This window comes from Bos grunniens, chromosome 21 (assembly GCF_055505025.1).
Source record: "Bos grunniens cultivar Pamir isolate PY7600 chromosome 21, Bosgru_T2T1.0, whole genome shotgun sequence".
Lineage (NCBI taxonomy): Eukaryota > Metazoa > Chordata > Mammalia > Artiodactyla > Bovidae > Bos > Bos grunniens.
The window spans coordinates 50,261,630-50,279,787 of NC_141185.1; the positions used below are offsets into that span (position 1 = coordinate 50,261,630).

The 18,158-nt window shown below is 46.0% G+C and overlaps 1 protein-coding gene across 1 annotated transcript; it reads left to right on the forward strand.

The window, feature by feature from the left end:
* Positions 1 to 17,040: 17,040 nt before the first annotated feature.
* LOC147349683 (myeloid-associated differentiation marker-like) lies at positions 17,041 to 17,954 on the forward strand. The gene has a single exon (XM_086365008.1). It carries the CDS (start codon positions 17,041 to 17,043, stop codon positions 17,869 to 17,871), a length of 831 nt encoding a protein of 276 aa, XP_086221134.1. The 3' UTR covers positions 17,872 to 17,954.
* The last annotated feature ends 204 nt before the right edge of the window (positions 17,955 to 18,158 follow it).

Here is an 18,158-nt window from a genome sequence, read left to right on the forward strand (position 1 = left end):
GACTGTTCCTGAATTTGTTCCCAATTTACTGGTAAAATGACCCTGCGATTTACACCTAAGGCTAAATAATAACTTTGGGTCCATTTAACACCACAGAAGCAGACCTTGGGGAAAGAGAGGCATGGGGGTTCCTTCTGTGTGACCCTGGGTAAGGCCTGTGCCCTCTCAGGGCCTCAGTTCCTCTAGTCTATCTGTGAGCACTGACATGGTACCACTCTCCATAGCACATGCTACATCAGAGCACAGTCTAGATGAGGCTGAGCCCTGTCTTCCCAGCAGCCAGGCATGTGGACTGGAAGACAGTGAGCCAGGAAGGTCATGGCTGAGACAGAGGAAGGAGGAGGATGTGCCAGAAGGGCAGAGAAGGAGGAGGGGAGATGGAGACTCAGAATGACAAGGAGGCTGTGGGGCCTGGAGGAGACACTTTAGAGCTGCATGATCCTGGGCAAGTTATTCATCAGAGCTTCAGTTTCCTTGTCTGTGCAATGGGCTTAATACCTGATTTGTGTCAATTAAATGAATAAAAGCATGTGAAAGGCTCCTCAGAGGGTCTGAAACAAAACACAGTCATGCCAACTACCTGTGCCACCCCACCCCCACCCCCCACAGAGGACCCAGAAGGCCCTGGCTCCACTCTGGACACAAGTGCATGCAAGCTTGATTTGCTCCAGATCAGGGGCTACAAACCTATGTGTCTTGAAGGTGGCCCAGAGATGTGTTTGGTTTCTCTTAAGGGAGTTTTCATGAAAAGAATGTATAAAATGTGTACTATTTCTTCCCTAAGTGTTTGGTAGCTGCAGTGTTTTTATTTCACATGAAAACGCAATTTCCAGCTCCTTTTGAAGCCTCAAGTTTCTGTTTGTGCCCTACAAGAGTCTGTTTACCCAGTCCTGTAGAAGTTCTGTAATCAAATCCCACTGGCCTCCAAAGTCAGATTTGCTGGGGGTTCTCAGTCCCTCTGCCAGATCCCCAGGTTGGGAAGTCTGTTGTGGGTCCTAGAACTTTCTTAACAGTTTGAGAATTTCTTTGGTATAATTTTTCTGCAGTTTGTGGGTCATCTGCTTGGCAGCTCTATGGTGGGATTAATGGCAACCTCCTCCAAAGAGGGCTTATGCCACATGTTACATGACCCAGGTCTGCTGCAGCCAGAGCCCCTATCCCCACAGCAGGGCACTGCTGACCCATGCCTCCATAGGAGATACTCAAACACTCAAAGGCAGGTCTGGTTCAGTCTCTGTGGGGCCTCTGGGTCCTGGTGCACACAAGGTTTTGTTTGAGCCCTCTGAGCATCTCTGGTGGGTATGGGGTTTGGTTCTAAGTGTTATTTTGCTCTTCCTACTGTCTTGTTGGGGTTTCTCCCTTGCCCTTAGGTATGGGGTATCTTTTTTTGGTGGGATCCAACATTCTCCTGTTGATGGTTGTTTAGCAGCGAGTTGCAATTTTGGAGTTCTTGATGGAGAAGATGAGCACAAGTTCTTCAACTCTACCATCTTGTATTAATCTAAAAAATAGCAAGGAGAGATAAGAAAGCCTTCCTCAGTGATCATTGCAAAGAAATGCAGGAAAATAATAGAATGGGAATGACTAGAGATCTCTTCAAGAAAATTAGAGATACCAAGGGAATATTTCATGCAAAGATGGGCACAATAAAGGACAGAAATGTTATGAACCTAACAGAAGCAGAAGATATTAAGAAATGGTGGAAAGAATACACAGAAAAACTATACAAAAAAAATCTTCATGACCCAGATAACCATTATGGTGTGATCACCCACATAGAGCCAGACATCCTTGAATGTGAAGTCAAGTGGGCCTTAGAAAGCATCACTACAAATAAAGCTAGTGGGGGTGATGGAATTCCAGATGAGCTATTTCAAGTCCTAAAAGATAATTCTGTTAAAGTGCTGCACTCAATATGCCAGCAAATTTGGAAAACTCAGTAGTGGCCAAAAGGACTGAAAAAGGTCAGTTTTCATTCCAATCCCAAAGAAAGGCAATGCCAAAGAATGTTCAAACTACTGCACAATTGCAGTCATCTCACACGCTATCAAAGTAATGCTCAAAATTGTCCAAGCCCGGTTTCAACAATATGTGAACCGAGAACTTCCAGATGTTCAGGCTGGATTTTAAAAAGGCAGAGGAACCAGAGATCAAATTGCCAACATCTGTTGGATCATTGAAAAAGCAAGAGAGTTCCAGAAAAACATCTACTTCTGCTTCATTGACTACGCCAAAACCTTTGACTGTGGATCACAACAAACTGGAAAATCCTGAAAGAGATGGGAATATCAGACCACCTTACCTGCCTCTTGAGAAATCTGTATGCAGGTCAAGAAGCAACAGTTAGAACTTGTCATTGAACAATGAACTGGTTCCAAATTGGAAAAAGACTACATCAAGGCTGTATATTGTCACCCTGCTTATTTAACTTATATGCAGAATATATCATGCGAAATGCTGGGCTGGATGAAGCTGGAATCAAGATTGCCAGGAGAAATATCAATAACCTCAGATATGCAGGTGCTACCACCCTTATGTGGTGGTGTGAAAGTGAAGAAAACCAACAGAAAGTGAAGAGGAACTAAAGAGCCTCTTGATGAAAGTGTAAGAAGACGGTGAAAAGGCTGGCTTAAAACTCAACATTCAAAAAACAAAGATCATGGCATCTGGTCCCATCACTTCATGGCAAATAGACTGGGAAAATATAGAAACAGGGACAGATTTTATTTTCTTGGGCTCCAAAATCACTGCAGATGGTGACTGCAGCCATGAAATTAAAAGACACTTGCTCCTTGGAAGAAAAGCTATGACCAACCTAGACAGCATATTAAAAAAGCAGAGACATTACTTTGTCAACAAAGGTCCATCTAGTCAAATCTATGGTTTTTCCAGTAGGCATGTATGGATGTGAGAGTTGGACCATAAAGAAAGCTGACTGCCAAAGAATGAATGCTTTTGAAGTGTGGTGTTGGAGAAGACTCTTGAGAGTCCCTTGGACTGCAAGGAGATCCAACCAGTCCATCCTAAAGGAAATCAGTCCTGAATATTCGTTGGAAGGACTGATACTGAAGCTGAAACTCCAATACTTTGGCCACCTGATGAGAAGGGTTGACTAATTTGAAAAGACCCTGATGCTGGGAAAGATTGAAGGCAAGAAGAGAAGGGGATGACAGAGGATGAGATCATTGGATGGCATCACCGCCTCGACGGACATGAGTTTGAGCAAACTCCGGGAGTTGGTGATGAACAGGGAAGCCTGGTGTGCTGCAGTCCATGGAGTCACAAAGAGTCAGACATGACTGAGCGACTGAATTGAACTGAACTTGAAGCCTCAGGAGATCTGCTGTCAATGGGCTGTTTTGCCTTGCGGGGGAGGGGTGGAGCTGAGCAGATGCTCCTTTACTTTATATTGTTTTTCATTCTTATATTTGTTTAGTTTTTTATATTTTCTTCTTCTCATATATAACTGACATAAAGCAAGACTATAATCATCTCCCTTGTCCCGGTTTCCCCTCTTGGGCGTGGCCAGACTTCCTGACTGCTCAGAGGAGCATCACCCCTCCATCCAGGAAGCATCTATGTTCTCCACCTCTTGTACAGCCTTCAGCACATTTCACATGCCCTGAAATCATATTTAGACATGTGTGTACACATGCAGCTTCCCAAGTGGCTCTAGTGGTAAAGAATCCGCCTGCAATGCAAGAGATATGGGTTCCATCCCTGAGTTGTGAATATCCCCTGGAGAAGGGAATGGCAACCTATTCCAAAATTCTTGCCTGGTAAAATTTCATGGATAGAGGAGCCTGGTGAGTTACAGTCCATGTGGTTGCAAAGAGTCCAAGAAGACTCAATGACTGAATATACATATGCATACGTATATGCACATGTTTTGTGATACATAGCTGTAGATTTTTTGTTATTGTTGTTGCAATTTTATAAACATGAGATCATGTCATGAACAGGGCATCTTGCTTTTTCACCAGCCCTGACAAGTGCAAGTGGTCCTCCCCAGGGGCCTTAATCCTCTTACTTTCCTTCGCTCCTGGCTCCTGTGGGCATTTGGACTGACCACCCTTCTCTAGACTGGTGGATCCTCCCCTGTGAGTCTCAGACACTGGGGGACACAAGATATGACAAGGGGCCTGGGATCTATGTGACCACCGGTTGGCAATCCTCTCTGTGAACTTTTTAAAAATATGAGAAAGACTCTTTTCTTCCTTTCTGGAAACTTTTTGGTTTCCTAGGGCTACTGCAACAAGTTAGCACAAGTTGCTGCTCAGTTGCTTCAGTCGTGTCCGACTCTGTGCGACCCCAGAGACGGCAGCCCCCCAGGCTCCCACATACCCGGGATTCTCCAGGCAAGAACGCTGGAGTGGGTTGCCATTTCCTTCTCCAATGCATGAAAGTGAAAAGTGAAAGTGAAGTCACTCAGTCGTGTCAGACTCTAGCGACCCCGTGGACTGCAGCCTACCAGGCTCCTCCGTCCATGGGATTTTCTAGGCAAAAGTACTGGAGTGGGGTGCCATTGCCTTCTCCACAAGTTAGGTGGCTTAAAATAACAGAGGTTTATTCTTCTCACAATCCTGGAGGCCCAAAGTGTGGAATTAAGGTGTCAGCAAGGCTGTGATGTCTGTGATGCTCCAATAGGGTCCATCCTTGCCTCCTTCAGCTTCTGGAGACCCCTTAGCTTGTGGCCACTTAATTCTATCTCTGGCTCCACCTTCATGTGCTCATCTTCGCTCAGTTCTGTGTGTGCAACCCTCTCTGTCCTTTCTCTTACAAAGACACCTGTCACTGGACCGTGGGCCAACACTCCATCCAGGATGATTTCATCCCTAAACCCTTAACTAAATATGTCTGCAAAGACCATACTTCTAAATAGCATCACATTCTGAGGTAGACATGAATTGGGGATATTCTGCAGCCATTAAGGTTCTCTCTCATATCTTCCTGTCCTTATTTCATGGTGTCTTTTTCTAACGTGTTTATCGCATTAAGTGTATTTATTTGCTTTATCTTTTAGATTGGTGTTTGTTCACTGAACTTCTTGTGACTCACAGTGGGTCGATCCCTCATGTACCTTGTCATTAATCTGTGAGCCCCGTTTTACAGGACCCCCTTTTCCTGGGAGGATCCTGCTGCCTGGGTTGGGAGCTTCACCCAGAATAACTGCATTTGTTGCTGCTCAGGACCCTCCAGGCCAATCTCCTTTTGGGCACCAACTGTGTTAATTTCCAGGTTGGAGTTTTTGGACCTCAGAAATCATGCATATATGGGCTCAACACACAAGAAGTAAAGACGACATTTTTATTTCTCCCGTGGAGGTAGATATCAGCCTTGACTTTCCTCTTGCTGAAGGGTGGGTTTTCCTTGTCTACCCTTTGCTCCTAGGCTGCAGGCCACGTGGTCCTGGCTTTAGGGAAGTGTCTCAGCTCCAGCTCCTTACCTTGCACCACTCCAAAGTCTCATTCCTGGCCCAAGTGGGCATATAGACCAGCCTCCAGTTGGCCAGGTTCAATTCTCCATTTCTCTTTCTCTCAAACATCCAATCAATAGTCACATCAGCTCTGCCACTGAAGATTCAGAGACCCTTGAGTAAAGCATCTAATCATACAAATCCTTCCTCTCATCTGTCTTGCTAATTCTAACTTGTCCTTGATCCCAAATCACCTCCTCTAGGAAGACTTCCTGGATCCCACCAGCTCCATCTCTCATTGCTCCCAGACTGATACTTCTCAACCTTGGTCCTCTAGGAAGTAGAGATTGTGGACAGGTCATTACATTGTCCTGCATCTTATCTGATTACATCACAAGTGAGGTGGGGAGTAACAGAGGTGTTGGATGGGCCTGAACCCTGTAGAAATAAGTTGGATTTTAGCTGTAAGTGAAGATGCCTCACTGGTATTTTCTGCGGTTGGGCCACTCAGTCAGATGCCCACACTGAAAGTGTGCCTCTAGTTGTTAGGGGGAAAATGAAATGGAGGTCAGTGAAGAAGCAACACAGTATAGTGGTCGTGTGAAGCAACTGGAACATGCGTGAGTAACTGTGGGCGTGTAAAAGCTACACTCAAGGGTCTGACAGTTTCTTATACAACTAAACATAAACTACCCCATGATCCGGCAATTTCACACATAAGTATTTTCTCAACAGAAATGAAAGTTGACTCTATAAGACTTGTATGAGAATGTTGACCACAGCTTTCCCATAATAATCCCACACTGGAAGCAAACAATACGTCAATTAACTGGGGGATGAACAAACAGTAATCTGTTCAAGGGAGGTTTGCCTGGTGGCTCATCAGGAAAGAATTCACCTGCAATGCAGAAGATGCTTGCAGAAGGTACGGGTTTGATTCCTGGTCTGGGAAGATCCTTTGGACAGGGGAATGGCAATTCACTCCAGTATTCTTGCCTGGGAAACCCCATGGACAGAGGAACTCGGTGGGCCAGAGTTCATGGGGGTTGCCAAAGAGTCGGACACAACTAAACAACAAAGACATTCAAAATTAGATATCACCCACAATACAAACGAATGAACCATGTATCTACATAAACATGGATGCATCTCAAACACTGGATGCCGAGTGAAAGAAGCCAGGCACAAAAGAGTATCCACTGCAGATGCTGAAATAGGTTCAAGTAATCTATGAGGGCGTGCTGCATGGTGTGCTTCGGGCCATGGGGTCGCAAAGAGCTGGACGCGACTGAACTGAACCGAACTGAACCTATGAGGGGAAAAAGTCAGAAGCAGTTCCCTCTTGGGTGGGGGACATGGATATACTTAGAAGGGTATGAGGAAACCCTCTGAGGTGTATTTATTGCTTTTATTTTAACTGTTTGCAACACATAGCTGTTTGCATTTGCCAAAACTCATCGAACGACGCCCTTAAGATTTGTGCCTGTCGTTGTATATAAAATTTACCCAAAGGAATAAAAAAGAACCATAAACAAATGCTGAACCCCAGTTAATGCTAGCAATGCTGAAGTACTCAGGGCTGGTGAAGCACATTTGAAGCTTACTTTAGTACATTCTTAAAAAGATATATTAGTGGATGGAAAGAGAAATGGGTAAGTAGAGAGATATGTGATGGAGTAAGTACATATATTTATTGAAGAACTAGATAATGAATGTATGGGTATTCACTGTTCTTTCAAATTTGAAATTTTTCATTCCCCATATTAATCCCCAAAACACACATTTTGAACAAAAATCTAATATATTTGTTTTGGATTGATGACAATGTTAGTCACAGGAGACAAATGTGAGTAAATGGCTTCTGTGTTTTGCTTCACCAATATCCATTGTACGGAAAGCAGTCTCATAGGACTATAATAGGGTAAGATAAAGAGATTTTATAGTAACTTCATCAAGCTCAGGGTTTATTTTTTAGCTACTTCCCAAAGCAAGGTAAATGCTGACCTGTTTTAAAAACTATCTTCAGTGTTTTTTTAGTAGACAGTATCAATAATTACTCTGTAACACTATAATTTCTTATTACTGTTTATTATAATTAAACTTTAATTGAAAGAAATAGATTCTGAACCCATGAATTTTTTGTGCATGGATTTTCTTTTGAGTGAAAATGAAAATTAAGGTGTCCTCTCATTCTGTAAAGTGTTTGATAACATTTTACAAATATGCAGTATCAAGACATGCATATGCCACCTTTTGATAATGTTTTAAATAATGGAACATTTTATAACAATCTGTAAACATTCTGTTTTTACAAATGTCCAATTTCAGTTTTTGCCCTTTCATATTACCTGATATTAAAGAGCATGGTAATATGAAAACATCCTGAGTGTACATCAGTGGGTGAATAGAATAAGAAACATATGCAGAATACTATTCAGCCCTAAAGAAGGAAAGAGATTCTGACATTAGCAGCAGCAGAGATAAACCTGGAGGACGTTACACTAAGTGGAAAGAGAGATACAGAAAAGCTAGCGAAATCTCACTTATGTGTGGAATCTAAAAAAGTCAGATTAACAGAGGCAGAATGTAGAACAATGGTTACCAGGGACAAGGTGGTGGGGAAATGGGGAGATGTTGTCAAAGGATATGACGTTTCAGTTCAATCCAGGGATACTCTGATGCTGTGGTTTGGGAAGGAAACAAGCGGGGGAAATTAAATGCTCAGAAAGGCTACCAAATATTTCTGAACATGCTTCTACTGATGACAACAGAGGTCACTGTTCCAGACAGACAGCCCAGAGAGAACCTCAGCTCCATGCTTCCTCACTTACTCTGTTTGGTACACAATATTAGGAAACTCTACTTCTTTGGAAGATACAAGAAAGCCCCTTGGAAACTTTTCAGCTTTTCCAGCACACAACTCCCTTTGAGAATATGACTATCACAGAAATATGCATGCACATACCCTGGAAATACTATATTCACTTACAGGGCTATATAGACCTCCTAAAATCCATCTCAGGACATCAGTGGACTCATGGCTTCAGGGTAAGAAGTGGCCTTGCAGCAGTAAGTCAGGTGATTCCTGCACTATGGGTTCCTGGTTCATACTCAGGGCTCCCCCATTGGTGCCCCCCTCAAATGCCGGAGGTCCCCAGATAGACGAGAGAGTCCTCTGGAGGCAGACCAAGGAGTCTGAGTCCTGACAATGATGCCCACACTCATCTTCGTGGTCCCCTTTTCTTTCTATGACTCAGGAGTTCTGGGACCCCCATTGCAGGATCCTCAGAAGGTGACTATTGAAGCCTTTGAGGAAGGTGAAGTGCTGCTATATTCTCTGCTATTTGGATTGAACTCTTTTCAGAGAGTTGATTTTGGTCTAGGGTTTGCACCCTGAGGGGCTTCTGAACTAGGGCTCTGACAGGGGAGGGGTACTTCTCACAGGAGAAGCCAGGGGCAGAGAGGACTGAGCAGTTTATGGGAGAGAGAGAGTAGAGTCTGGCAGGGACAGGCATTCACAGTCTTGGGCACCACAAGACTCTCACTTTTTGAAACCCTCTCATTGTATATTTGTCTCTTTCTTATCTGGGAAGAATTCCCAGAGGCTTCTCTGTAAGTGAATGTTAGTCCCCTGTTTACCTCTCAACAATGGCTTTCTACTGAGTCCCAAATGCTTAATGTGGTGAAGGTAAGGAGCAGTGGCTGTGCTTTGCTGGAGCAGCCACGAAGAGATACCCCACGTCCAAGGTAAGAGAAACCCAAGTAAAATGGTAGGTGTTGCAAGAGGGCATCAGAGGGAAGACACGCTGGAACCATACTCACAGAAAACTAGTCAATCTAATCACACTAGGACCACAGCCTTGTCTAACTCAATGAAACTAAGCCATGCTGGTGGCTGGTGGGGCCACCCAAGACAGATGGGTCATGGTGGAGAGTTCTGACAGAATGTGGTCCACTGGAGAAGGGAATGGCAAACCACTTCAGTATTCTTGCCTTGAGAACCCCATGAACAGTATGAAAAGGCAAAATAATAGGATATTGAAAGAGGAACTCCCCAGGTCAGTAGGTGCCCAATATGCTACTGGAGATCAGTGGAGAAATAACTCCAGAAAGAAAGAAGGGATGGAACCAAAGCAAAAACAATACCCAGTTGTGGATGTGACTGGTGATAGAAGCAAAGTCCGATGCTGTAAAGAGCAATATTGCATAGGAACCTGGAATGTCAGGTCCATGAATCAAGGCAAATTGGAAGTGGTCAAACAAGAGATGGCAAGAGTGCACGTCGACATTCTAGGAATCAGCGAACTAAGATGGACTGGAATGGGTGAATTTAACTCAGATGACCATTATATCTACTACTGTGGGCAGGAATCCCTCAGAAGAAATGGAGTAGACATCATGGCAACAAAAGAGTTCAAAATGCAGTACTTGGATGCAATCTCAAAAACGACAGAATGATCTCTGTTTGTTTCCAAGGCAAACCATTCAATATCACAGTAATCCAAGTCTATGCCCCAGCCAGTAATGCTGAAGAAGCTGAAGTTGAACGGTTCTATGAAGACCTACAAGACCTTTTAGAACTAACACCCAAAAAAGATGTCCTTTTCATTATAGGGGACTGGAATGCAAAAGTAGGAAGTCAAGAAACACGTGGAGTAATAGGCAAATTTGGCCTTGGAATATGGAATGAAGCAGGGCAAAGACTAATAGAGTTTTGCCAAGAAAATGCACTGGTCATAGCAAACACCCTCTTCCAACAACACAAGAGAAGACTCTACACATGGACATCACCAGGTGGTCAACATTGAAATCAGATTGATTATATTCTTTGCAGCCAAAGATGGAGAAGCTCTATACAGTCAACAAAAATAAGACCAGGAGCTGACTGTGGCTCAGATCATGAACTCCTTATTGCCAAATTCAGACTTAAATTGAAGAAAGTAGGGAAAACCACTAGACCATTTAGGAATGACCTAAATCAAATCCCTTATGATTATACAGTGGATGTGAGAAATAGATTTAAGGGACTAGATCTGATAGAGTGCCTGATGAACTATGGAATGAGGTTCATGACACTGTACAGAAGACAGGGATCAAGACCATTCCCATAGAAAAGAAATGCAAAAAAGCAAAATGGCTATCTGGGGAGGCCTTACAAATAGCTGTGAAAAGAAGAGAAGCAAAAAACAAAGGAGAAAAGGAACGATATAAACATCTGAATGCAGAGTTCCAAAGAATAGCAAGAAGAGATCAGAAAGCCTTCCTCAGCGATCAATGCAAAGAAATAGAGGATAACAACAGAATGGGAAAGACTAGGGATCTCTTCAAGAAAATTAGAGATACCCAGGGAACATTTCATGCAAAGATGGGCTCCATAAAGGACAGAAATGGTATGGACCTAACAGAAGCAGAAGATATTAAGAAGAGGTGGCAAGAATACACAGAAGAACTGTACAAAAAAGATCTTCATGAACCAGATAATCAAGATGGTGTGATCACTAACCTAGAGCCAGATATCCTGGAATGTGAAGTCAAGTGGGCTTTAGAAAGCATCACTACGAACACAGCTAGTGGAGGTGATGGAATTCCAGTTGAGCTATTTCAAATCCTGAAAGATGATGCTGTGAAAGTGCTGCACTCAATATACCAGCAAATTTGGAAAACTCAGCAGTGGCCACAGGACTGGAAAAGGTCAGTTTTCATTCCAATCCCAAAGAAAGGCAATGCCAAAGAATGGTCAAACTATCGCACAATTGCACTCATCTCACACGCTAGTAAGGTAATGCTCAAAATTCTCCTAGCCAGGCTTCAGCAATACGTGAACCGTAAACTTCCAGATGTTCAAGCTGGTTTTAGAAAACGCAGAGGAACCAGAGACCAATTTGCCAACATTTGCTGGATCATCAAAAAAGCAAGAGAGTTCCAGAAAAACATCTATTTCTGCTTTATTGACTATGCCAAAGCTTTTGACTGTGTGGATCACAATAAACTGTGGAAAATTCTTCAAGAGATGGGAATACCAGACCACCTGACCTGCCTCTTGAGAAATCTGTATGCAGGTCAGGAAGCAACAGTTAGAACTGGACACGGAACAACAGACTGGTTCCAAATAGGAAAAGGAGTATGTCAAGGCTGTATATTGTCACCCTGCTTATTTAACTTATATGCAGAGTACATCATGAGAAACGCTGGGCCAGAGGAAGCACAAGCTGGAATCAAGATTGCCAGGAGAAATATCAATAACCTCAGATATGCAGCTGACACCACCCCTATGGCAGAAAGTAAAGAGGAACTAAAAAGCCTCTTGATGAAAGTGAAAGAGGAGAGTGAAAGAGTTGGCTTAAAGCTCAACATTCAGAAAACAAAGATCATGGCATCTGGTCCCATCACTTCATGGGAAATAGATGGGGAAACAGTGGAAACAGTGGCAGACTTTATTTTTTGGGACTCCAAACTCACTGCAGATGGTGACTGCAGCCATGAAATTAAAAGATGCTTACTCCTTGTAAGAAAAGTTATGACCAACCTAGATAGCATATTGGAAAGCAGAGATATTACTTTGCCAACAAAGGTCTGTCTAGTCAAGGCTATGGTTTTTCCAGTGGTCATGTATGGATGTGAGAGTTGGACTGTGAAGAAGGCTGAGCGCTGAAGAATTGATGCTTTTGAACTGTGGTGTTGGAGAAGACTCTTGAGAGTCCCTTGGACTGCAAGGAGATCCAACCAGTCCATTCTGAAGGAGATCAGCCCTGGGATTTCTTTGGAAGGAATGATGCTGAAGCTGAAACTCCAGTACTTTGGCCACCTCATGTGAAGAGTTGACCCATTGGAAAAGACTCTGGTGCTGGGAGGGATTTGGGGGCAGGAGGAGAAGGGGACGACAGAAGATGAGATGGCTGAATGGCATCATTGACTCGATGGACATGAGTTTGAGTGAACTCCAGACGTTGGTAATGGACAGGGAGGCCTGGAATGCTGCGATTCATGGTGTCGAAAAGAGTCGGACATGACTGAGCGACTGAACTGAACTGAAGGCTGTGAATGCCTGTCCCTGCCAGAGTCTTCTCTCTTGTGTGTGTCTGTCTCTGTCTCTCTCCATCATAAACATTGCTCAGAACACCCACCCTGGCTTCTCCTGCTTACTGTGAGAAGTGCCTCTCCCCCAGCACAGCCCTGGTTCAGGAGCCCCTCATTTCCTCAGGATGGTCACTCCAGATCATGGTCCACTCTCTGAAAAGGGTTTAATCCAAATATTGGAAAATACAACAGCAAGGCACCCTTGCAGAGCTTAAATTGTCGCCTTTGAGAGGGTCATACAGTGAGGTTCCCAGAACTCCCTTGTCATATCCTGTGTCCCTGTTGCAGGAAGGGGGACCCCTTCCAGGGCCCGAAACTGGGCTCTTGTCTAACACTTGGAAATGAATTGTCCGAGGAGATATATGTGCTGACAAAGCAAGGGATTTTATTGGGAAAGGGCACCAGGTGGAGAGGAGTAGGGTAAGGGAAACCAGGAGAACAGCTCTGCCGCGTGGCTCGCAGTCTCGGGTTTTATGGTGATGGGATTAGTTTCCGGATGGTCTTTGGCCAATCATTCTAATTCAGAGTCTTTCCTGGTGGCGCACACATTGCTCAGCCAAGATGGATGCTAGCGAGAGGGATTCTGGGAAGTGGACGGACACGCGGTGTCTCCTTTTGACCTTTCCTGAACTCTTCTGGTTGGCGGTGGCTTATTAGTTCCCTATTCCTTATCAGGATCTCCTGTCATAAAACAACTCATGCAAATGGTTACTATGGTGCCTGGCCAAGGTGGGCGGTTTCAATCAGTGTGCTTCCCCTAACATCCGCAGTGTCTGAGACTTGCAGGGGAGGGTCCACTGATCTAGAGAAAGGAGATCAGTGCAAACGCCCACAGGAGCCAAGAGGGAAGGAAATAAGTAAAGAAGATGGAGAGGACTAGGGCCCACGGAGAGGACCAGCTGCACGTGTCAGCGGTGGTGGAAAAGCAAGATGCTGTGTGCATGACACAGTCTCATGCTTATAAAACAGAAAAAAGATACAGATACACCCTACAAACACATGTGCATGTATGTACACACAGGTCTACATATGATATCAGAGCATGTGAAATGTGCTGAAGGCTTCACATGAGGTTGAGAACATGGATGTTTCCTGGATGGAGGGGTGGACGCTCCTGTGAGCAGGCAGGAAGCCTGGCCACGCTGAAGAGGGGAAACTCAGCACATGTTGAGATAATTATAGTCCTGCTTTATGTCAACTATACATAAGAAGAAGAAAATATAGGAAACTACACAAAGATATTGGAGAAGACAATAGCAGCCCACTCTAGTACTCTTGCCTGGAAAATCCATGGACAGAGGAACCTGGTAGGCTGCAGTCCATGGGGTCGCTAAGAGTCGGACACGACTTCACTTTCACTTTTCACTTTCATGCATTGGAGAAGGAAATGGCAACCCACTCCAGTGTTCTTGCCTGGAGAATCCCAGGGGCGGGGAAGTCTGGTGGGCTGCCGTCTATGGGGCCGCACAGAGTCAGACACGACTGAAGCGACTTAGCAGCAGCAGCAGCAACACAAAGATATAAATGGAAAACAATATAGAGGGCATAGCCGCTGCTCATCTCCAGTCAGTCCCCCACCAAGGGAACATAGCCCAGTGATACCAGATCTCCTGAGGTTTCTAAAGGAGCAGGAAATCTGGAGTTTCGTGTGAAATTAAAACACTGCAGCTTCCAAACCCTTAGCGAAGAAACAATACTTATTCCACACCATTTCTTCCAGAAAACACTGTGAGGGAAAACTAAACACATCAGGGGACCACCTTCAGTACAAACCAATTTGTAACCCCCGATCTAGAGCAAATCAAGCTTGCGTGTACTCATGTCCAGAGTGGGGCCAGGGCCTTCTGGGTCCTCTGTGAGGGGGGCGGAGACAGGTAGCTGGCATGACTGTGTTTTGTTTCAGACCCTCTGAGGAGCCTTTCACATGCTTTTATTCATTTAACTGACACAAATCAGGTATTAAGCCCATTGCACAGATGAAGAAACTGAAGCTCTGATGAATAACTTGCCCAGGATCATGCAGCTCTAAAGTGTCTCCTCCAGGCCCCACAGCCTCCTTGTAACTCTGATGTCCATCTCCCCTCCTCCTTCTTTGCCCTTCCGGCACCTCCTCCTCCTTCCTCTGTCCCGGCCATGACTTTCTCGGCTCACTGTCTTCTAGTCCACATGCCTGGCTGCCGGGCAGGCAGAGCTCAGCCACATCCAGGCTGTGCTCTGATGGGGGCACCATGTCCAGGCTCACAGACTAGAGTGGAGGAGGGGCTTCTGGGAGACTCAGGTAAAGCTGCTGCTTTCTAAGTGGGGGAACTGAGGCCCAGAGAGGGCACAGGCCTTACCCAGGATCACACAGCAGGAACCTCATCCTGTCCTTCTCCAAGCTCTGCTTCTGTAGTGTTAAGTGGATCCAAAGTTATTATTTAGACTTAGGTGTAAATCGCAGAGTCATTTTAACAGTAAATTGGGAACAAATTCAGGAACAGTCAGAGTGACATCCCAGCCTCTCTCATGGCCCACTGGGAGGCCAGCAGGTTCCAGGGTTCCACTGACAATTGGGGCTCAAGGATCTTTGTGAGTCCAGGAAGGTTCTTGGGCTTAGCTTTGTGTTTCTCTTTCCAGCCTCAGCCTGTCCCGGGGTTTATTATCAGCAAAGGTGACAGGGCCCTGATGGCAGGAAGCTGGCTGGGGCTCAGACTGCTGGCCCTTCAGCTCTGGGGGCCTCTCAGCAAATAGGCCCTTGGAAACAGGGCAGCTGTCCCTGAGGAGGGGGCGGGCTGGGAGGGGCCTCACTCCCCCGACACACTGGATCCTGGAGGAGCCCCTATGTGAGCAGGACTGCAGCCCTGGCTGGAGGGACTGTCTTGGGCAGGTGGCCTGGGCAATTCCATGGTTTCCAGGGTCCCTGCCACTCTGGCCATGTGTCCCTGTCACAGCTCTGAAACCTCTTCAGGTCCCTGTTCTCCTCTCTCTGTTCCAGTCCAGGCCCCTCCTCCATGGGAAGGTTGGCTCCATGCCTGCATCCCTTCTGGGTCAGAAGACCCCTACTGGGCTGCCTCAGGGCCCCTGGGACCCTGGGATACCCCCAGTCATCCCCACTCTGACCCTCACCCCCACCCCAGTCCCAGCATCCTCAGGGCTGCCCCCTCCCAGGGGTCCTGTAGGTGCCTCCTATTTCAGCTCCTTCCCTTAAAAGGGGGCTGATCATCCGTCCATCCCCACCCCCTCCCTGGGATGCCCTGAAAGGCTCCACATCAGCATCAGTCACAGCATCCTTGTTCATTTCCAGTTCCTTATTCCCAGCTTGGAAGCTGCTAACTAGTCTCACAGGCCAGGAGAATCCTCACAGGTAGGACTACTCCTAGATCTTTCCAGACTCCCAGCTGGATGGCAGATTTGGAGCTTAAGAGCCAAACATTATGTCAATTTACTCTGTGATTCCTCCAACACACTTCACCTTGGAGTCATGCTGGCGGAGAGGATTCACAACAGTCCCTGCTTCCCATGTCATCTTGTCCCCACGGCCTTGCTCTCATCCCATGGCTCCTCCCAGTTCACCCCTGAAGCTTCTGGGTGGGTCTGTTTCCCCTCAGATGGCAGCTCCTTCTAGTGATGCTGCAGGCAGGAGGGGCCGGGACACATATGTCTTCAGGTTGCTGTGGAAGGAGGCTGTGGCCCTAAAGGGGTGTTCTGAGTCCCAGAGTCCCGAGCTTTGGTCCTGGGCTCCCACCCACAGGCCCTGCTGACATGTGGGCTGTACAGCCAAATGCTCAAAGCCACAGCTTTGGCATTGTTACCTGAGTTCCCACTCCTATCCATGGAACCTCGTGGTAGACATTTGGTTCCCTGAGCCTTATTTTCTCTTTTGTCAAATGGTAAGCAGTACAATGTACAATTGCTATTCTGAAAACTTGGGGGTCAGATCTTCTCCAGAATTCAGAATTTTTCTGCTTCAGACAGGTGACATGGTGCATCTGCTGTATATGACATCACACCACTCTGGGGTCTGAAAGCACCTTGTGATCAAGCATAGTAACATTTCTGCAACTGACTTTTTGAAGTTTAACAGTAAGTGAAATAAATAAAGATCATAACTTGTCTCATGTTCATTCAGGTCAAATGTTATTACCAAACAAATTTTTAAAACTCTTTTGCATATTTCACAGCTTTGAAGGTTAGGATTATAGATAAGGACCATCCTACCCCGTGTCTCTGACAGTAATGGCAAAAAGTTCAAAGAGATAAGTAATGTCCATGGTTTGATGCCAGACCCAAGCCAGCTGTGAGCTTTGGGATAAGACAAGTCTTGTGGCAAAGTCAAGGGTGATGGGTGGGGAGAACCATTCTGGAGCAGCTGTGCTGTTACCCAAGTGTCTGGGCCGTTGGTTTCAACTCTGCAGATCCTGAGCCTCAGCTGACACTGAACCCTGAACTTTTTCTACTTGTCTGACTCAATCCACCTCCTGAGCTCCTTCAAGAAGACCACAGCCATCCTGATGTCAGTGATCCACATGACCGCGTGATCGTCCTCAGGCCTGGGCTCTGTGACCATCATGGGCTACTTCTTCCGCCTGCTGCAGCTGCTCTCCACTTGTGTGGCCTTATCCCTGGTGGCCAGTGAGAAAGCCTGGAGAGCAGACGTAAGCAACTGGTCCATGTTCATCTGGTGCTTCTGCTTCGTCGTGAATCACTTTATTGTCCTAGTTGAGGTATGTGAACTCCAGGAGCAATTTTCTTTGTCCTGGGACAACTTTCTCATCACCTATACCTGCTTCTCTGCCCTCGCCTGCCTCTCAGCTTCCATCATGTACCCCATCATCCATCTTCAGCTGTTGAGTTATGGCACCCAGCAGAACCATGCTATCGCCGCCACTGCGTTCTCCTTTATTGCTTCAGTGGTTTACGCCATGGAAACAATCTGGACCTGTGTCAACACTAGTGAGTCTTGCTCCTTTATCGGCCTGCTCAAAAAGCTAGAGATCATTGTGGCCTGTTGCATCCTTGCCTTCATCAGCAACACCTTCCTGTACATGCACCAGCAGGCCCTGGTGTGGTGTGTGGCCGTGTACTCCATTTGCTTCATCCTGGGGGTCATATCCTTATTGCGGCATCGGTGTGATTGTGATGAGAGTCTACCCTCCTCCCATTTTGTGTTTGGGCAGACTGTGCTCTCCGTCCTCCTCTACACCACTGCTGCTGTCCTCTGGCCTCTCCATCAGTTCAATGAGCAGTTTGGCGGGAATCCCCAGCGGTCCAGAGATGCAAGCTGCAATGCTGGGTATAGCGTGTGCATCTGGGACCAACAACTGGCTGTGGCCACCCTGACAGCCATCAACCTGCTGATTTACATGGTTGACCTGGTGATCTCGGCCTCCCGGATCTGAGGCTCTGCCCAGAGGCTCCTGATTCCCTCTTCTCACTGGAGGTTTCTTTACCGAGCTCTGACATGCTCTGACGTCTCCTTCCTGGCTCCCTCTCTCCTCTCATCCTGCCCCACTCATCTCTCTATCCTTTCTGTTTCCTTCCCTCCTTCTGCTCTGTTTTGTCTCCTTCCTGTTTTGTGTGGTTGCCCACACCCTGTTTTGCCTGTTTCTCATTTTTTCCTCATTTTATACTTTTTGTCCCTTTTGGGGTCATTCTTAGTTTTCTCATCTCCTGTGTCCTGACCACC